Genomic DNA, 21,975 nt, shown 5'->3' on the forward strand with positions numbered 1-21,975 from the left:
TCCAAAAACCAGCGTCTGTCTGGTATGGGCGGTGTGGCCTAGAGGGTAGAGTGGTCGTTCTCCAACAAGAAGCTTGGCTGTTCAATCCCCACTCTTCCCAGTCTGCATGCTGAAGTGTCGTTCGCAAGATACTGAACCCCTAAATGGCCCCTCACTGTACTAATTGTAAGTCGCTTTGGACAAAAGCATTAGCCAAATGACATGTAATGTAATGTTTCAGTGCTCTTGTTAAAGGTAAATTACACTTCTGTGATGGCACCATCAATGACGAAAAGTAGATTGAGATTTTGGAGCAGCATCTGCCGCCTTCAAGACGACATCTTATCCAGAGACATCCATGCATATTGCAGCAAGACAATGAAAAACCACATTCTGCACACATTACAAAGGCATGGCTCCGGAAGAAGAGGGTGGGGGTGCTGGACTGACCTGTGTGCAGTCACAAAAGAGAATATGTGGTGCATTTTGAATAACTTTCCCATAATCCCAAAATGTTTATATAAATACAGGCTTAAGATAAAAAGCCCCATAACAAGAATATACCCTCAGGTGTATTGGACATTTTGATGTCTCTCACATTTAGCATTTTTACATCAGAAGCTCAACCTGTTACCACCTGTCTCAAGGAAATCTAATGACGGATTCTCATCATTTACTGTAATTATAGTCGATGTGATGAGGGACAGTGCAGAAAAATACCTGAGCTGGCTGTAATCTATAACTAAATAAAATCAAAATAAACCAATTAGTCCTATTTATCATCACCCAGCACCTCTATTCAGAGTTGTCCTGTCTGTCCAGTCCCGTCCACCAGCCCTGCCCCTCCGAGTTCAGTAGTCCGGCTCTCTTCAGCGCCTTGTCCACGTTGGGAACCAGTTTATCATGGAAGTCCCACAGTCGTTTGTCCACAGTGAGCTGCTCCACCGTCAGCGCCGGCTGCAGAGTCACGCGGACGTGAATGTTCCGACAGATCTCTTGTGGAACCTGGAAGCTATTTCCCATTTGTTTGGTCACCTCGTGCACTGAAGTCTGCTCCACCAACCTGTGTTTGCACAAAGGCATCACTTGGTAACAAATATGTTCATAATACACTCCCGGTGATGTCATTTCTATTTAGGGTCTCCATTGTGGTGGATATTTGTTCAACAAACAATGTTCGGAGACAAGTTGTCTTTATAAATGTATCAGTAAAAAGCTTTCTGCAGAAAGGATCGCACAGGCAGGGTGGAGGTTGCAAGTGAGATGAAATGTGTCTGTGCTCATATTTAAGTGTCTCTGTGTGGGTGACCTCCTGATCCTAAAACAAGCAGAGAGGTGTGTGTGAATGTATTGTTCTGTTTCTGGAACTTATTGTCTGATAAAGTGTGACTCATAGGCTGCATTCTAAAAGTGTTTGAGAGGAAATAGCATCATGAGGGGTAAGGGTGTTGGTCAGCTGAGTTCTTCAAACAAAGCGCAAACACAGTTAAACCAGATTAGAGCCAATGGTCCCATGAAAAGGTGACATCAGGATCAACTTCTGCAAGACATGAATAGACGATGGGCTCACCGGCTAGACAGTGGGAGCCCCATAAAGTTTATGTTGAGCTGTACCCTAGATTGAAATGTCTGCTGTAAGCATGAGCTAAGAAGTTACTAAATACATTTTTGTTACACCTTTTAGTGTTGCTTCACAAAATAGATGGCAACAAAACAAATGAATAAATATAAAAGGTATTCAAGTGGTATTCAATTCAATATTCAAAAAGACTTTAACATGTATAGAGAAATCCACCTACCTTGGCTGAACTATCATCTAGTGCGGATTGTATTTGTTCAAGCTGAGTTCCTCCCTGTAGATGTGCTCCAGAATATTAACTCCTGGCAGCCCGTTCCATTGCGGCAGGTGAAACCTCCCGCTTGGCTCAAAGTGTTTTGGGGGGAAAATATGGTTCTTAATGAGGAATGCCCCTGTCTATAGCATATGGCAAAGCATGGAAGATGGAAAGACAAATGTAACCATTAAGAAAAACAAATTAATCTTATAAATAATATTCTCAAATACATACTCAAAAAAGATCCTACATTTGGATGCTGCTCTTGGAGCATGTTCATCATAGACATCAGGTTGTCGTGTTGGTAAGGCATTATAATCTCATCGATGTCGTTCAGCAAGACGTAGCGTGAGCGCTCCATGGATCTGTAAATGCACTCATTGAGCGTGGCTAACTGGCCAAAGTAATGCACGTCCCCTCCGTCCTTTGAGAAGAGCCAACCTTTAGATGGATTCAGATGTTGCTGGATGGGCCAAGGTACTACCTCCAGGAAGCCGTCCTGGCTGTAGATCTTCAACAGACGCTCGAGCTCTGCGCCACAGCTGGATTTATAGATCACCACTCTGCCCACGCCCAGCAACCTGAGGGCAAAAGTGATGCGAAGGTTACATCGTTGGTTTACACATATTACAAAAACACATTTAGCTTGTTGTCTCCAGGCAGGTGTTGGTTTCCCATCGACTGTTTAAATTTGAAGACGTGTCGGGAAGAGTGAAGCTAAATCTTCTTGGTCGTCCCCTGGTGGCTGGGTGCAGAATAGGTCATAAACCTAGCTTCCTCCGTGTTAGTTGATGGGACACATTTTGATCATGACTTGTTTGGTAAACGGCAAGTAGCAGAATAGATCTTAAGATCTTTAAAGTAACGTTGGAGGCTGATGAACAAAAACAGTGGATATAAAAAGTCTACACACCCCTGTTAAAATGCAAGGTTTTTGTGATGTAAACAAATGAGACAAAGATAAATCCTGTCTGAACTTTTTCCACCTTTAATGTGACCTTTAATGTGAACAATTCAATTGAAAAAACAAACTGAAATCTTTGAGAGGGAAAAATAAAAATAAAAAAATAAAATAATGTGGATGCATAAGTGTGCACACCCTCTTATAACTGGGGATGAGGCTGTATTCAGAGTTAACCAATCACATTCAAACTCATGTTAAATAGTAATCACTACATACCTGCCATTATTTACAGTGACTCTGATTAATCCCAAAAATAGTTCAGCTGTTCTAGTAGGATTTTCCTGACATTCTCTTAGTTGCAACTTACAGCAAGAGCCATGGTCCGCAAAGAGCTTCCTAAGCATCAGAGGGATCTCATTGTTGAAAGTTATCGGTCAGGAGAAGGGCACAAAATAATTTCCAAGGCATTAGATAAACCATGGAACACAGTTAAGACAGCCATCATCAAGTGGAGAAAATATGGCACAATAGTGACATTACCAAGAACTGGACATCCCTCCAAAATTGATGAAAAGACAAGAAGAAAACTGGTCAGGGAGGCGTCCAAGAGGCCGACAGCAACATTAAAGGAGCTGCAGGAATTTCAAGGACTGGCTGTGAACTACATGTGACAACAAGCTTCCGTATTATTCGTATGTTTGGGCTATGGGGCAGGGTGGCAAGACAGAAGCCTTTTCTTACCAAGAAAAACATCCAAGTCCGGCTAAATTTAGCAAAACATACATGAAGTCTCCAAAAAGCATGTGGGGAAAAGTGTTATGGTCTGATGAAACCAAGGTTGAACTTTTTGGCCATAATTCCAAAAGGTATGTTTGGCGCAAAAACAACACTGCACATTCACCCAAAGAACACCCTACCCACAGTGAAGCATGGTGGTGGCAGCATCATGCTTTGGGGCTGTTTTACTTCAGATGGAACAGGGGCCTTAGTCACGGTGGAGGGAATTATGAACAGTTAAAAAAAAACAGTCAGTTTTGGCACAAAACCTTGAGGCTTCCGTTGGAAAGCTGAAGATGAAGAGGTATTTCACCTATCAGCATGGCAACGACCTAAAGCGCACATCCAAATCAACAAAAACATGGCTTCACCAGAAGAAGATTCATGTTTTGGAATGACCCAGCCAGACCCCAGACCTGATTCCAATTGAACACCTGTGGGGTGATCTCCAGAGGGCTGTACACAGGAGATGCCCTCGCAATCTGACAGATTTGGAGCCCTTTGGCAAATAAAAGTGGGCAAATATTGCCAAGTCAAGATGTGCCATGCTATTAGACTCCTACCCCAAAAGACTGAGTGCTGTAATAAATTCAAAAGGTGCTTCAACAAAGTATTAGGTTAAGGGTGTGCACATTTATGCAACCAGGTTATTGTAAGTTTTAAATTTTAAATTTGTCCTCCAAATAGATTTCAGTTTGTTTTTCAACTGAATTGTTCATGTTATAGGTCACATCAAAGGTGGAAAAAGTTTGGACAGTATTTATCTTTGTCCCATTTGATTACATCACAAAAACCTTGAAATTTAACAGGGGTGTGTAAACTTTTTATATCCACTGTATGTGCTATGAAGCTCTCTATAAAGTTAGCTGCAGCAGAGTCTGATGATAACAGTTATCGAGATATGATAGTTTTAACTAGATTGTGTCTACAGGCGAATGCTAGCCATCTGTAAGGCTGTGCTTAGACCTAATATGCACCTTCGGGCAAATTGCTAATGTCAGCATTCATGTGGACAATGGTGATTGTGTGATGTGTGATGTGTGCTGATATTTTCCAAATGTTTGCCATTTACGATGTCCACTGTTGTGAACCTCTAACATGTAAGCCATTAACCAAAGTATTGGACAAATTAATACTTTGACTTTATATTGGAGCTACTGTTGAAAAAGTAAAGGAATCACAATAAATCATCCAGAGGGGAACAGGAATGAATCGTTGGGTTCCCTGTCGTTGTGAACGTGTCCAAACAACCACCTGCTGCATTCCTCAAACATGAAAAGGAAAACTCTGGAAAAGGTCTGCCATTTTCCTTTCATCTTCTGAAATTACTTTATGAAAGCATGACTAAAGTATGTCAGAGAGAAGGAGACTGAGAATTTTGTGGCGTTTCTGCTGCACTGACCTGTACATCTCCAGGGTCTGGGCGAACTGAAGCACGTTGTTGTAGTCTCCAAACAGGTTGGAGATGCAGACTGTGAAGTTAAACTGCAACTTTTCCTCCACGTCCATGTTGGTCTTTCTGTTTCTTATCGGGAGCCAGATCTGTTTAGGTGCAATCCCACTCTCTGTGCAATCCCACTCTCTGTTAGGGTTAGGGTTAACCCTAACCCTAACCCTAACCCATATGAACATGTTAAAAGAACATTATAAGTTTAGTCAAGCATAAATAAATATCATAAATACTGATACTTACTCAGAGCTGAAGTGCAGGAGCTCCAGTAGTGGCGGTTTATGGAACCCACTTCCTTCTTCTTCTGCTTGGTTTGTGAACGAGTCTTAATGCGAAAGGTATCAAACCCTCTCTCACATTGCTCAACCTTGCCTTTTTAGGTAGCAGCAGAAGCACAGTAAATAGAAAGAGATCACAAACAGCTGTGTACTGCAGTGACACAATGCATGAGACGATACTGCGAAGGAAACCTTGTGTCATGTGTCACTGCACCCTGCTCTTTATCCGTCAACCCAGCCCAGAGAGGATCTCACACTTGATATAATTATACAAATTTAATCAATAACAATGATATAAAAAATTGTAATATTACTACTATTAATACTAATCATATGCTAGTAATAATAGTAGAGATGATAATAATGTTATGATGGTAGTGATAATGATAATAAAAATGGTATTGTGATAATAATAACAATATTATCATCATCAAAATGTTCAAATTATATTTCACTGTTCTCAGCATATAATCTGCTCAATGTACAGCAGAAGATTAAAACATATCAAGAAAATAAAGGATACAAAAACTCTTAAAAATTATGTTGAAGAAAATAAGTGGTTACAGTTACTTAAAATTAAGACAATCAAAGTAAGTTTCCAGCAGTTTTGTATGCACCAATGAGTAAAATTGCACACCTACACTTCATCCAGTCTCGCTTAAACTTTCAATTTTGGTTTGAAAGGTCAGAAATTAACCCGGGGTATTCAAAATGTTTCTGTTTGTTGACAAAAATAAATAAATTTCCATTTGTATTGTTGTAGTTGTTTTTATTTACTTTTATTTTGCAAAGCCCATTTCAATTTACTCCAGAATACAATAACTTTTTGGGGTTTTGAACTTCCTGCAAACTTAGGTAAGAATTTGAGCATGTCTCAGCCCTGAAAAAGCCCAAACGGGAAATACAAATCCTCGAAATACAGTAGGGCCTCCCACCGTAGGTTCTCGGGCCCTAATAATAATATCGTTATTATTGTAATACTACATCCACCATTGAATAGAGATATAATAACATGCCACACCCACAATCACAGAGTCAGAGACGCAATCAAAAAGAGTTTAACTTCCGGGTGCGCGTCCAATCAGGTTTTCGTTCAGGAATCCACTGCTCACTGAGCCAATCCAATCCTGATTAGAGTGGAGGGGCGACCAATCGGATCGCCGCGTCACGTTTCCTAGTTCCGCCCTCCCGCTCATTCAGCAGACAGAGGCGGCTCCTGTCACTCAACACACTCCAACATCACAAAGTGTTGTTCCTGATGGAGACACAACAAACATCAAACATCTGGACGCGTTAAAGATGGCGAGTCGTTGTGTCGTAGCAGAATGAGAAGAGGAGCTCCTCCTTCTCCTCCTCTTCCTCCTCCTTCTCCTCCTCCTCCTCCTCCTCTCAGCGGCTGAGTCAGAGAGCCTCTCCCCGGGCTCGATGATGTGTCCCCGGCTGTGTTCGTGGCTGCTGCCGCCGCTGCTGCTGCTGTCCTGCTGCCGGGACGTGTCCTCACAGGAAGTCCCCGGGGCCTCGGTCCTCAGTGCCGCTGACACTCTGGTGTGGGGACCGGGGCTGGAGGCCGACGTGGTTCTCCCGGCGCGGTTCTTCTACATCCAGGCGGCGGACAGCTCGGGGAGGAAGTAAGTCCCGTTCAGGCCCGATGCGGCTCCGCTGCTGGAGACCAAACTTTTACCTTTCCCGTTGTGGAGACCTGTGAACCGTCAGTGGAGAACAGTGACAGGAGCTCCACGTAGCAGCTGCCTGTAGTGTGGAGCAGCAAGAGCAAAGTAAACAAGGAGTTTATATGAATGGAAATAATCTCTGCAACTTTGTTTCATTAAAGTCAACAGACATAGTTGGACAAATGGCCTTTATATCATTAATTCAATGAATAGAGGTCACATTAAGGTTCAGTTTTGTCAACCCTTTGTGATCAATGTTTGTGTTTGTAGGAGGGCGGGATTTTGTATTTATGTATGACCCTGAAGTGCAACACATCAAATCACAAAAGACAACAGAAAATACAAAAAATATTACAGAACAACAAATAAGGACACACAACAACAAATCGCAAAACACGACAGCAAGTAAGAACATAAATTACAGTAACAAATCACTATGTCAATAACTTCTAATGCCACCATAGTTAACCTTGAAAACTAAATGTCCTCTGATGTTCCCACTTTTCCTAATGCGATTTTGAATGGTTCTCATGTGGGCCTGTGTTGTTGTCTCTGAGGTGTCCCAGTTGGCCCAAGTGTCAGACAGGTGGAAACGTAATACCCCTCCATGTCCGATGAGACAGGTCCCTGGTACAGAATCTCTATTAACAACTGAACACAGCATGATTACAAAGCGTAGGAAATCTTTGAACCACGCGTTGTGTTTTGTGAAAGCTAAAACGTTAAGCTGGTCAAAAATGGCAGAGCAGACATGAGAAGTCTGTGCCTCAGGTACAGAGATGATAGAGAACCTCCAACGACCCCTTAAATCCAAAATCTCCCACGGGTGCAATGAAGGTATCCCAGTCCATGCCTAGTCCCTCAGTGGGTGTCACTTTCACACATGCTCTGGTTCTCAAGATGGATCAGTTTCTCTGCTCCATTCATTCAATAAACTACCCTGTTGTTGTCTTCAGGGAGAGGAAACACAACACTAGCATTGCAATACCAAGAAGCCATGAAAGGATATCAGCAACAACATACACCCAACAAACACTTTTTTTTCTGCTCCCATTCTTCACGCGTTATAGATAAAGATTTAAGATTTATCTTTTCATACAAAAGGCTTATATAAAGGTTGAAATGTAGATATTCAGCTTTTTGAGTGTGCTCATGTCTATATTAAGTGATCACCACAATAATGATCCCAAACAGATGTACAGTACAGCCTGACCAAAACAGATTTTTGGTGGCCGGTTGTTAGGGAGTATAAAATGTCCCATATACAATCAGATGTCTCCCATCTGTACATTCCAGCATGCCAGTTTTTTTCAGCTCGTTCTTCCCCCTCACAGTTTCACAGCATCCCCTGGTGAGAATACCTTCGACGTAAAGATTGTGTCTCCGGTGGAGCAGTTCACCAGGATTTGGATCCAGGTCCTGGATCGTCACGATGGGTCATTCCTGGTTCGATACAGAATGTACGCTACCTACACGGACCTTCACATCCACGTTACACTCAAGAACAAGCATGTCTCCAAGTCGCCGTTCATTCTCAAAGGTAGAGCACGACTCAAGCTGCTGACGAAATCCGTTTTGATTTGTTTCTGTGAAAGATCTTATTGATGTTTCTGTGTTTGTCCTCCACAGGCCCAGTCTACCACGAGGGCTGTGACTGTCCCCAGCCCAGTGGTTCTGAATGGGAGGCCCACATGCACTGTCCTCAGTCCTTCCCCCAGATAGACAGGGACCTGTCTTTTTACCAGAGTGTTGACCCCGATCGTAACGCTGAGGAGATCCCACTGCGCTTTGGACAGCGGCAAAGCCTCTGCCATTATACCATCAAAGACAACAAGGTACACGGGACCTGAGACACCAAAACAGCTAATTACAGACCAACTAAGCAGCAAAATGAGCAGTAAACATCCAAAACATTGTGTTAGAAATATTAAACCTGCAGGGAATATTTCTCACTGTAAATATGGCTCAAAAAGTTCTGATACATAGTTAAATGAATAGTGAAGAAGGGAAATCAATTAACACATTTCATTTTACAAGAAAAATCCCAGTGTGTCCTTTGATTAGAGAGAGGATAGTAAAGTAGAGTAATAAAGGTTGTGTTTCCCTGGGCTGAATAGTAATTAGGGTCATAGGATAATGTGAGGTCTGCCAGGAGAGCCTGAGGCTGTGCAGCACACATACCACCGTGTTCATCAATCCAGGTGCCTGCTACAGTGATATGTCTGAAGCCTTATTCGCACAGAGCTAACATTACCTGGACATATCAGTAATCAATTGTCAAGGATTCCCACTCCCATTGTTTGTTATTTCTACCTTTCGTTTTCAGGCTGATTGTCCCTTTAAAATTAAGTTTTAGCAAAACACAAAAATGTGTTCCTAGTTATTTTTTCGTATTTATTTCTTTGGATATAAGTCCTGCATACGCATTTAATATTTTCTTGATAATTGAAACACTAGTCTGAAACAACATCTTTATCTGAAGCTTTCAGTTTTACGACATGGTCTTCCTTAGCAGGTGACGATGGATCTGTTCACATGTTGGTTCAGTAGCTGTTATAATTTCATTATAGCACTTTAAATTAGATTTGGAATGAAAGTTAATTCCTGAGCCCTCCTGTTATACTTTCATGTTCTTATAGCTTCTTTAAATTTCCTTCAGGTTTACGTGAAAACATTTGGGGAACACGTGGGTTTTAGGATCTTTATGGATTCTATCCTCCTGTCACTCACCAGGAAGGTAAGCTCTTCTTCCAACTCCCCGTACAGAAATATTTAGACATGCCTCATGATAACTTTTATTTATCATTTCAGTCTTGACTATTATCTTCCACAGAGTAATATAATTCATTAGGAGGTTTTGTCATTATATAGTTTTCTATAATTTCCACACAGTATCTCCTCTATTTTGTGATATTATTATTCTAATATGATTTTGTAATAACTGACACTTTCCTTTAAAAGAACCCACTCCAGTTCTCTTCTCTGTGCTGTTGTCTGTTTTCAGGTGCAGCTCCCTGACATTGAGTTCTTTGTGAACCTGGGTGACTGGCCCCTGGAGAAGAGGAAACCAAGTGACAGGATTCATCCCATCTTTTCCTGGTGCGGCTCCAACAATACTCGAGATATTGTCATGCCCACGTATGACCTGACTGAGTCTGTCCTGGAGACCATGGGCAGGTGGGTCTCTGCAACCACACGCTACATGATTCATTAACTCAATCCTAAACACTTGAGCCACCATTTACGTAATAGTCGACAAAAATACCTCAGGAATGTCGTGCGGGCAGCCTCAAAGGAAAAATCCATCCAAATTCTTACGAGAATAAAAGAATAAAAAACGTCTCCAAAAATTTGCTTTTTCCTACATTAAGCATTGATCTGCAGTCAGGTTGAATTCATTAAACAGTGGGTTCTAATAGTGACCCTGTGTCGCAGGGAGCAGCTTATAGGACAGTTATATTTATATTCTGTGGACATTTTGAATAATACAGTTTTGTTTTTTTTGCCTCCGTTGGTTTGGTAGATTTGTTCAGGACAATCTGATATAAATGTTTACTTAGCTCGTCCACAGACAAAAAATAAAACATTGACTCCTTCAGTTACAATCTTTCATTAGCAGGTGACAGTGTGGACAGGCCGACCTGTGCACAGCCTGTTCCCTGACACCGCCACAGTGCAGACAGACTGATGAAACTCAAGTAAACCTGTGTCTGAACGCTCATTATTTTCTCCTCATGCCTCTCTGCTTGTATAAAGTCAAACCTCATGCATTTTTATGAAGTGCGAGATGGCTGATTTGACATTCACCACCGTGTCCGTCCAATTCAACAGAGTCAGTCTGGACATGATGTCAGTTCAGGCCAACTCGGGGCCGCCGTGGTCAGAGAAGAACGCCACGGCCTTCTGGAGGGGGAGGGACAGTCGTCAGGAGCGGCTGGAGCTGGTCAAGCTATCGAGGGCTCATCCTCACATGATAGACGCAGCTTTCACCAACTTCTTCTTCTTCAAGCACGACGAGAGCCTCTACGGGCCGCTGGTCAAACACGTCTCCTTCTTTGACTTTTTCAAGGTAAGTGCACCGTTATATGATGCACTGCCTTTGAAAAATAAACCTTGAAGAAACACAATCTGCACAAAAAGCCTCAATAGAAGTAGTGTCTATGAGGAAAGTATGTAACAAGATAAAGGCTCTTCAGTTAGGTCAGTTCCATTTTAAATTTAGCATTGATTTTGATAAAAGATATAAACCTTTTTTGATTTGTGTTCCATGTTCACCTCCAGTACAAGTATCAAATAAACATTGACGGCACGGTGGCGGCGTATCGGCTGCCGTACCTGCTGTCAGGGGACAGCGTGGTCTTAAAGCAGGACTCGGGCTACTACGAGCACTTCTACAATGAGCTGCGGCCATGGGAGCACTTCATCCCAATAAGGGCGGACCTGGGAGACGTGCTGGAGAAGATCCAATGGGCCCGTGACCATGACGAAGAGGTGATGATGATTATTCAGTTGACTATAAACACCAACTGATCAGGCATGATTCTATGCAGTGGATCCTTATCGGCCTCGCTCTTCTGTGTTGTTGTGATTGAACAATGAACCCAGGTCACTTTGATTCTTCTTTCAGGCAAAGAAAATTGCACTGGCTGGTCAACAGTTTGCCCGAAATCATCTCATGGGAGACAGTATACTTTGTTACTACTACAAACTTTTCCAGGTAAAGTGCTATAAGAACATATGAACCTGCTTCCTCATCACACAATCATCCACGGCTCAAAGTGTATAACATTGGTGTTAAACAATATTTAAGTTCATTCAGAAATATGTTTTAATATTGTCGTTGTTATCGGGATGAACTGCCTCTGCCTGTTGTCTTTCTCTCTGTAACTACAGTTTCCTTCTTGCAGGCATATGCCAAACTCCAGGTGACGGAGCCGGCGGTTCGTGAGGACATGGAGCTCGTCAAGCAGCCGACTGACGACCTGTTCACATGTTCCTGCCACAGGACGACGGTAACAGACACAAATATGTTTCCCTTATATCAAAGGGACTTTACCCCCCCCCATCACAGCTTACACAAGTAGCTCAGATAATGCAAATAAAGTCTCTTTTTCAAGGACGCGCTGATTACATTACACGTGTCCTGAACAGATGAGCAACAATATAAAGTTTAACAAAACAATGAAATGAATATGTTAAATGATAAAGGAGGTATTTAATAGATGTGAGTCGGATCCTGAACCTAAAGTAGCTAAATGAAACTCAGTCATCACAGGTTGTTGAATTTAAACCTGAGCTTTCAATACATCAAGATAATACCTCAACACTAAAGAGTCTGTCTCCCTCTGGTGTGTATAAGTTGTCCCTGCACCTAAAGTACATTTTACTTCCATTTGCACCTTAATGTTACACTATCACTTAATCTAATATAGTTTTTATTTTTAATTCATGATAAATACATAAAATACTATATTAAAGACCATGTTCACCCACTTGTGTTCACAATTAATTGGATGTCTAGTCAGATTCAAGTTGGGCAGAGCTCTGTAACATGTACGCCGATGTTCCTAATTCTAACATCTGTGTTATTGTTTGTTTTTCAGGCAAAAGATGAACTCTGATGGAACTGTCACTCACTTACAGAGAAGTCCTTAATATCTGATAAAGTGACAAATAATTTGTACAAATGTGGATTCATTGTATGACTGTGTGATATGTATTAATATCACCTTAGGTCATCTTTTTTAAATAAATGTATTTCTTTTTTACATGTTGAAAGTGTGTGTTTTTCTTTCTTGCTGTTATATTACATACTCACACAAACAGATAGATAACAAGATAAGACAACTTGACCTGAACATGTGAAAGGATGAAGACAACCTGTACCTATAGGAAAGTTTTTTCCCAAGAGGTTCATCTCTGATCCATGCAGCTTCCTTCTACCAAGTTGTGTGATTATTGGTCTAGTAGTTTATTACATAAACCTGTTGACTGACAAATCAGAGATGAAAACATAACCTCCTTAGCAGAGGTTATAAAACCTCCACCCATTTATCAAGGAAATGTCACCAACATTAATAATTATTAGAAACACAACAGGAAATTCACAGTTGAATGAAATGTTTAGAGAATATCTAAATAGTTGACGGGTAATTTTCTGTTGGTGGACTTATCAATTCATTTACTAAAAGCAAATTTTCCCCTGCTACTTAGTCTATAGGGTTTTTATATTGTGTTTTATTTATTTATTGGTTTATTTTTGTCGTGCACTGATTGCTGGTTGTACATCAAATTGCCCTTGAAGGATATTAAAGATTTATTTTATGGACAACTTTAGTTAATCACAAGCTGCACAAACCAAGCAGGAGCAGCAGAGGAAGCCAGCAGCCAGCAGGGGGCAGCCTCAGGACATAACAGCAGACTGCGATTCTTGTAAGGCGTCCGAAGACAAGGTTATAAAGTACTGAGTTATTCTCTAACAATAGGTTTTTAAAGTATGCTAAATCATCCAGTATCTAAAAGCCAAAAATATAAAAGTAACTTTTGAGTAAGGCTGTCAAATATATGTATTAAAGTAGACATATTTTCTCTGAAGTGTTTATCAAAAGCAGTGTATTATACAACAAAAAGGGGCATTGAGCTGGTAGATATCTACTCTATTGTTATTACTATTTCTTCTTGTTTTCTTTCAGGCATTCGATTGTCTGCTCTGTATTTCACTACCCTGTAATTTACACTTACCATGCATCACATTTACTGTCAACATTATACAGGATTTCTCTCTCTCTCTCTCTCTCTCTCTCTCTCTCTCTCTCTCTCTCTCTCTCTCTCTCTCTCTCTCTCTCTCTCTCTCTATATATATATATATATAATCAATGAAAACAGAAGTCGTACATTTAAGTTGTAATAAGTACTCCCAACCGCTAGTAGCCCTAGTCGGCTGTCACGTCACTTGACGTACCGCAGAAGACATGGAGAAGTTTGTGGAGGTAAATATAAACAACACAACACAACCTCAAACTGCTTGTTCAGGTCGCTGCACTCTGTTTAGTTTTTTGTTAATGTGCAAACTGTGTCATTACTCACAAGAGAAACGACTTTAGAGAGAAACGATTTAAATTAAAGCTAAATGTGGCTGTGATGGACGGTGCCGCTTGTTTCCGGTTCAGGACAGAGTGAAAGTGCAGCTGGGGACAAAGTGTGTGGACGCTGCAGTGTGTGTCCCCGCCTCGGAGACACGTGTCCACACCGCTGTGATCCTCACGCATGGAGCCGGTGGAGACATGAACGTCCCTCAGCTCGTGTCTCTGTCTCACGCTCTGGCTTCAAGTGGCTTCATCTGCCTGCGCTTCACCTGCAGAGCTCTGAACCTGAGCTACAGGGTGAAGGTGTACCACGCTGTGTGGGTGAGGGCCTCCGTCCATTCAACACTGTTTACATCCTCACCCGGTGGTTCTGTGTGAATCTGCATGAATAAGATGTGGTTTCCTCTCACAGGACTATTTGAAGTCACTGCAGAGGTTTAACATCAGGCACATATTCGTTGGAGGTGAGTGCTACACAGGGTTTTACACAGTCTATGTGTAAGGCAAGTTTAAATTCATCAGTTCACTAGGATGGTAATCAGTCCCCCTTTAAAACCGCATTTGAATTCACTGATCATATTCATAATAATGATATCTTTGTTTATAAAGCTCCTCAAAAAAAGTTGCAGAGTGCTTCACAAATAAAAGACACTAGTTCATAACAAAATCAGAACAATCATAAAAGAATACAAATATTAAAATCAAAGCATGACCACCCATAGCAATAGTAATCAGGGTATTCCAGCTTTGATTTAAGTGAATTTACTGACTCACCAATATTCATGAATTTTTCATGAAGTCCTACCTCATAATGGTAAACAATTTGGGGGAGGAAAGGATCCAGGATCTGCCCACTATTTCAGATCAGGACCAAAACCTCTTCTTCCCTGACTCATCCTTCCTCCAAGTTTCGTGCTCATCCATCCTGTGTTTTTTTGCGTAATCCTGATAACTGATTTATAAACAAACCAACAACTGCGGAAACATAATCCGCAACCTTTAAAGCCAATCAATGCAATTCACATTTCCCATTTTATATTTTGTGGGTTCACTTCAAAAGATCACATATTGTCACAAAAACGTAATATTGTGCATTAGAATCTTGTGTTGCAGCACTGTTTGGGATGCATTCGCTTTGAAACGTGTGTGTGTCCACAGGCAGGTCAATGGGGAGTCGTGCCGCAGCAGCTTTAGCCCGGCAGCTGAGTGAGGGAACAGAGGGAGCAGTTCATGGTGTCATCTGCCTGTCTTTCCCTCTGCACCCCCCAGGACAGACACACGCCCACCACCAGCGGAGTGAGGATCTCAGGGCGCTGCCGGGACACGTGCCAGTGCTGTTTGTGTCAGGCACCGGGGACAACATGTGTGATAAGGTGAGTTTGCCCCCATTGTTTTAAATGTACACTATATGGACAAAAGTATTGGGACAAACCTTTAATTATCGAATTCATGCGTTTCATTCAGTTACATTGTCATTGCTTGGACTTGGCCCCTTAGTTCCAGTGAAGGGAAAATCTAAATGCTTCAGCCTACCAGGACATTTTGGACAATTCTATGGAGATATGTCCTCTTTGTCCAACGTCAGTGTTTGACGTGACAAATGCTCTTCGGGATGAATGTGTATATGTGTATGAAGCCTTCCCAGAAGACTGGAAGCTGTTATAGCCTCAAAGCGGGGACCAACACAATATTAATGCTATGGATTTGAATGGCATGTCATTAAATCTCCTGAAGGTCTTTATGTAAAAGTTGCAGATATAATTTATTACTCATTAATAGTTTGCATGAGTTGCATTTTAAGAAAAGCTGTATCTGATTATTCAACAGTTTTAGCTTGCGCAATCTATATAAATATTTTGTGCCACAACCATGATTTTGCTTTCTCTCTGTGCTCAGGTGCTTTTTGACAGGATGGTGACAGAGTTAAAGGCTCCAACTGAGGTTTACTTGGTAAAAGGAGGCAGCCATGGGCTGACAGTGAAGGGCAGGTCAGAGGACTCCGTGATGGAAGAAGTCAACCTACAAGTAATTACCTGGATAAGTAAACAGGAAGCACAGATTATCTTTGTGTAGTTGAGTTTGTTGAATAAAGTATATTGTCACAGAACACTCCCTTTCAGTCTTTTTTTTTTCAGAAACTTTGTACAATTTAATGGAGATATTATATAAATCCTTTTTTATAACATAACAAAACAACTTTTTAACATTCAGCCCCTGTAGCTGGACATTTGCAACCGACCTCATTTATTTACAGAATAGAAAAACATTTAATGTTCATGTTTAAATGTCTAATGAAGGGACACATCAGTGAGCTCAGCAGGTTACATTACATAACATTTAATTTAGCTGACGCTTTTATCCAAAGCAACTTCCAGTCCAGAAGCTTGAACAGAAGTTATTTAAAGTTCACTCAGATGTGGTTTTAATGAAGAACTGAGCAATAAAACAATATTTTCCTTTTATATTAATTTCATAAAAGTTAAACATACACATTTATCTATTTTTTTATGCATTTTGGAATTACAGTGAGGAGATGTAACCCATGAGTGATCGACCTCAGATCTAAAAAAAAATGCTTTGGTTGTTTATTAAATGTTTGTATCTGAGACATTCATCCTGATAATTATCAATACTGACATATCAATATTTTAATCTTGATATGATTTAAAAAATTGTTTTTGTGATGAATGAGTCTTATCCTGAACTTAATATGAATGGTTAAAGACGTCTGTTGTGCATCTCACCTCTACGCCCTCTGCTGGGGACTTGAGGGAAGACATCCTTGGAGCCTTCAGAGTCAGGAAGTCTCCATCCCTGTCCTGTGTTGCCACGACAGACAGTCGCATCTCAAATTGTTAGAATTAGAGAGGGTTACACATATATAATAGAGTTCAATGTCAACTAACTTATAATTAAAGGTCCAGATACAACATTGAATGAATTAATACCATTACTACTACTACTACTAATAGCAGTATAGCAATCATATTCATAGCAGCATCAGGAGCAGATTGTTTTTGTCCAAATTGTTCTTCCAACATTTTTTTCTTCATAGTTCAGGCAACAATTGATGGATCCTGATGAAAAAATCTGACCTGTTTGGAAGACTGGGATTTATGACTGAAGTTTAGTTTAGTTTAGTTTAATTTAGTTTAAATTAGTTTAGTTTAGTTTAGTTTAGGTTAGTTTAGTTTAATTTATTTTAGTTTACCTACGTTTACTGTATTTGTTGCTTCCGTTTCTGTGTCTTTAATGTGGCCTCTGACGTCACTGTGTAGCGGACTTCGATTGGCTGGCTCACTTCCGGGTGTGTGTTCCTCCTGCAGAGCAGCATGGCAGCTGAACCGTGGAACAGAGTAAACATCTCCTTCCCTGGAGCTGTTTCCAGCGTCCGGGTACCGTTCAGCTCAGCTACAGGTACCAGGGAGTCTATCCTATACTGATGTGATAAATATCTCACTTTGCTGCGTCATGTCGCTTCCAGGCCATGTGAACTGGGCTGTGCCAGGCTGGGCTGTGCCACTGGGCTGTGCTAGTGTGCACCTTCATATCCTCCCTCACGTGTGCGTGTTGTTGATGTGTGTGTGTCGTCGCTGTTTTGCAGGAACAAACGTTGCATCTCTGTTTGGGGAAAACGCGAAGGTCCTCAAACTGCTCCGCAGTGAGATTCTTCAGACGGAGGTTCGAGTCCTCTACGAGCTGCTGTACATCCTCAACAACAGCTTCAGAGGAAACAAGACGCTCAAGGGTCTGAAGCAGGTGAGACCCTCCTCATGTGAGAAGGATGTGTGATCTGCTTCAGTGGCAGAGCTGGTTCAACGTCTAACTGTGTCCATGTGTCACGTCTTGTGTTCTCTGCCCCAGGTGGAACAATGTGTGAACCGGCTGAAGAACATGAAGCTGGACGTGGCTCTTGATGAACTGACCTGTCTGTGTCCCAACAGGATTCAAAGGTAGTTAACACTGGGTCAGTGTTACAGGGTGGTTGTGCCCTTTATCATGTTGTGTTAACTGAGTATTCATTGATTTGAATAAACAAACATAACAACAACAAAAACACCCAACAACAACATTCTCGGTAGAAGAGACACTTATCAAATTCTCCTGAATGAAATTAATAATCTTGATAAAGAAAAAAATAATAATAATTTACGACTAGGAGTAAATGCACAAAAAGCAACAAATTAAGTACACAAGTGGAAATATTTAAACAAAGATGGAAGAAGAACAAGAATCTACATTATGAAAATTATGAAGATATTTCCTCATTAAAACAAAATCACATCTATAAAAGACCTGCCACCCTTCTCTCACTTACTGCCATCTGTTTTTTTGGGGTAAAACAAACCAAGCAGTGAGAATAAATCAAACATCAATCAGTTGTAGAACCATTAAAGCACAACTACGGGGTTCAGGTACTTTCACATCAGTTAGAGACATCAGGCTGTGTGTGATAATTATATATTAATTGGGGCGTTTATTTAATCAATATTAAATCACAACGAAGTACAAAAAATACTCTCCAGTCCAAGTTTAATCAATGTGGCTGGTTGCCACAGTAATTACAAAGTAATTAAGGGGTTGTTTTTGTGTGTGTGTGTTTTTAGAAATCTCAGCATCAAGACCGGTAGCTGTGATGTTCCCAGTCAGCCCATGCTGGAGTGGCTCTGCCTCAAGGTGCTGGGAGCCGCCCAGCTGATGAGCTGCACGTTGGACCGCTGCTGCAGAGCCTTCTCGTATCCTTTACCAAAGTGCGGTACCGTTATAAAACATGTGGATGTTCATTCCTGATGAGACGTGTGTTAGAAACCTCCCAAGATGTGGATCTGTTTGTTTGAATTGAGTGTTACCACCTCGTCAATAAGTCATGCCCTTAACAGATTTGTTTCAGACTCTCACATCAGCACATGAAATGTGAGGAGTTTATTATCTTGAATTTGGTGATAACCAGCTTGCTCAGTCGTCTGTGGTGAGTGTTTTTCCTCATTGTTACAGTGGCAGAATTAGAACGTGCTCCATCTGATATTTTATGATATGTCTTTGTTTATAACCCCCCCCTCCACGGTCTAAATCCACCCGTCCCTGTGCCTCCATCAGGGTGATATTCCGTGGGGTCCTGGTCAGCCTGTCCACTCTGTACCAGCAGCTCTTGGTTTTTCACAGAGAAGTCGCCCAGGCTCAGCCCATGCCCTTCCTCACAGCCTTCTCCCTGCCCCCAGATGTGGCTCAGCTCCTGAGTCCCTCTCACGCACTGATGCTGATCAAAAGACCAAAGCCTGGTTCCCACGCCAAAGAACACAAGGAGGCGCAGAAGAAGGAGAAGATTTCTACTGCTAGAGTCAAGAAACGCGGACAGAAGGGGAGGGTCAGGGAAGATCTGGGTGTGGCTATTCAAAGAGGTGTGGAGCTTCATCTATGGATTTGTATATTGCGTGAAGCACTTTCTCAGGGCAGCAACGTGATACTGTCTTAAAGTATGTGTCCGTTTGATTCATTCATTCGACTCAATTATTAAAAAAACAAATGTCCCACTGTTGAAAATGTTTACGTTTATTACGTTGCATTACTCATTTTGACTATTGTCTTTATTTCCAAGGTTTAGTTGATGACACAGACATGAAGCCATTTCTGCAGGTTTTCAGGAACTTTCAAGAGGTATGTGAGCAAATCAGATGCACTGTTTATTTATTTACTTATTTTATTATTAACAGAATATTTAATTACCATGTGCAGACAACTGATCTTCCAATGTACTGATCCTTTGACAAATCCTTCCCACAGACGCCTAACAAGTCAGACGGGACACTAAGATTCCAGAAACTAGTGAGAGAAGCGACTTCATTCACAGACATGGCGGCTTGTCTGGAAGAACAGATCACATGGTGTAAATCCCAGCAGAGAAAAAAGGAGAAACGTCTTTTAACCTTCCTGCGGTTGAAGTGCCACAAGATGACCTGCCTGGAGGCTGCCGGCTACAAGTAAGGGCAGCACCACACAATATGAAGTTGTTGAGGTAGAACTACTATGACTAGGTTGGAATATTAAATATATCTTTCTCCTGATGCTCAGTGTCCAGAGGAAGTTGCCGAGCTTCAGACGGGAAGCTCTCTGGGCTTCATCTCTTCAGGGTTCAGCGCCGAGAACCTTCCGCCTCTCTGCCTCCCTGAGGATGAATCCTCGCCGGAGAGCGCGTTTTCATTACCTCAGGAGACAATTAAGGTTTTCAACAATCAAGACTGGTGTAAAAAAGAATCACCTGAGGAGGGAAAGGAGGAGGAGGAGCAGAACGTGTGAGTTATCAGCATCTGGACCATCAGAGGAGGAAGAAAGTAGCAGGACCACACATAAGGAGACGCCTCAGACCGTTCACTGTGAAGATGACATAGATGATATTTTTGCCTCTGTAGGTTTGTAACACTTTGAAACAAACGCAGTGCGAGCAGCTGAGCTATGAACTCTGAATGACCACAACAGGGATGTGACTTGATGTAAGACTCAGTCAGTAAAACAGATTGTAACTGGTGATATTTTCAAAGCAGGAAAAGTTTAAGAGATATAACAGTGGAGATCAACAGTTATTTTTTAATACCAGAATACAGGAGTTTGTGCCTTAGATGTAATAAAACCTTTTTATTATTGATCCTGTGTCTGTGAGTTTAATGTTGCCAGGGATCAGTTGAACTCTTCATGGAAACCATTATTCATCATAATCAGAATCAGAATGTATTTATGGCCAAGTAGGTTTACACCTACGAGGAATTTGCTCTGGTTATTGGTGCATACAATGAAGATAGAACATAAAAACATACAAACACAATAAATACAACACACATAAGAAAAGCAATAAAAAGAAACAATATATATGTACTCACTATTTACTTCTTATTTACTCCCTTTTTCTAATATTTATACAAAGTAACATTTATTTAGACATAAACATATCTAAATAAAATATGTAAAAAGTAAAATGCACGACAGTGAACAGTGGGACACAAAAACCTCCCATATGCAAGAAGAAATGAGATTTTGTGTAGGATGTCAATACAGAAAATGAATGTTGTAATCTTTTAAATCCATGTTCAGTAAAATACAGAATATCTGCATAAGATGTGTTTTTACATTTAGCTGAATAATAATACAAGTGACATTGGTGTGGGAGAAAGATTAAAACCAGTACAACATTTCAAAGTTTTTATTCATAACCTTTAGTCTCTAGTGAGGAAGGACTTGCTGTAATAACTGATAGCAACATATCAACTCAAGATGAATGTTGAGAATATAAAGTATTATATTTAGATGACTGTACACACTGGCTGAAAACACTAAAACAGTGTAAACAGATGATAGATAGCAACTCAGTGAGAAAATATACTAAATAACTCAACGTAGCACTAAGTAATGAGGTAAAATATTCTTGATCATTTTGATCACAGATCATATGAAAGATGATATCTTCAGTCAATGGTGTTTGACTCAAGCAATTATGTTATGCAGGTTTATTGAGTGAACATACTGTCCCATACCGCCTACCTGTGGTCAAACTAGAATAAAGCAGGCTTAAGGATTCGTGGAGGTGCTTACTATGATTCTGTGAGAATATTACTGAACAGACTGAAATGGTCGAGTACCAATTAAATGATTGTTGCTGCAGGAGTCAACACTTTGTAATCTGTCCTATGAAATCTCACCTGACTAAATTAAATCCTCTTGGTTTCATCAAATACTAGAAACAATTCATGGAGTGGTTAAACAGCAAAACCACAGTGATGCTTGTTAAACATAAAAGTATTATATTTGGTTGTGTGTTCAAGGACAACAATCAGCTTAGTAAAAACTGAGCATCTTCATGGGGCTCCAGCCTATATACAGTCTACTGCTCCAGCTGGATTTCTAGCTCTGCCTGGTGGAGATGATGTTAAACAACTCAATCAGTGATTATTCCCCAACAATATTGATTGACTCCCTCAACCTGGTTAACTGTAAAGCTCCTGGCCGAG

General features: G+C 41.0%; 3 protein-coding genes across 3 annotated transcripts; 2 read left to right on the plus strand and 1 right to left on the minus strand.

The window, feature by feature from the left end:
* On the minus strand, positions 1-5,057 carry LOC128455636 (glycosyltransferase family 92 protein F13G3.3-like). The gene is given in 4 exon segments (XM_053439370.1): positions 1-1,042; positions 1,779-1,954; positions 2,065-2,395; positions 4,898-5,057. Coding segments are annotated over 4 exon segments (882 nt in total). The 5' UTR covers positions 5,005-5,057; the 3' UTR covers positions 1-774.
* A 1,337-nt stretch (positions 5,058-6,394) lies between these two features.
* poglut2 (protein O-glucosyltransferase 2) lies at positions 6,395-12,661 on the plus strand. Its single transcript, XM_053439371.1, has 10 exons — positions 6,395-6,851; positions 8,228-8,433; positions 8,523-8,728; positions 9,553-9,630; positions 9,898-10,070; positions 10,725-10,962; positions 11,175-11,384; positions 11,521-11,610; positions 11,801-11,905; positions 12,497-12,661. The coding sequence occupies exons 1-10, from the start codon at positions 6,649-6,651 to the stop codon at positions 12,512-12,514; spliced, it is 1,527 nt and encodes a 508-aa protein (XP_053295346.1). The 5' UTR covers positions 6,395-6,648; the 3' UTR covers positions 12,515-12,661.
* A 1,191-nt stretch (positions 12,662-13,852) lies between these two features.
* On the plus strand, positions 13,853-20,618 carry LOC128455639 (nucleolus and neural progenitor protein). Its single transcript, XM_053439373.1, has 14 exons — positions 13,853-13,882; positions 14,063-14,299; positions 14,391-14,442; positions 15,137-15,351; positions 15,875-15,955; positions 17,305-17,395; positions 17,583-17,737; positions 17,843-17,931; positions 18,586-18,714; positions 18,870-18,947; positions 19,076-19,377; positions 19,575-19,633; positions 19,760-19,956; positions 20,048-20,618. Exons 1-14 carry the CDS (start codon positions 13,865-13,867, stop codon positions 20,391-20,393), a joined length of 2,049 nt encoding a protein of 682 aa, XP_053295348.1. The 5' UTR covers positions 13,853-13,864; the 3' UTR covers positions 20,394-20,618.
* Positions 20,619-21,975: the final 1,357 nt, after the last annotated feature.

This window comes from Pleuronectes platessa, chromosome 14 (assembly GCF_947347685.1).
Source record: "Pleuronectes platessa chromosome 14, fPlePla1.1, whole genome shotgun sequence".
Classification (NCBI taxonomy): domain Eukaryota; kingdom Metazoa; phylum Chordata; class Actinopteri; order Pleuronectiformes; family Pleuronectidae; genus Pleuronectes; species Pleuronectes platessa.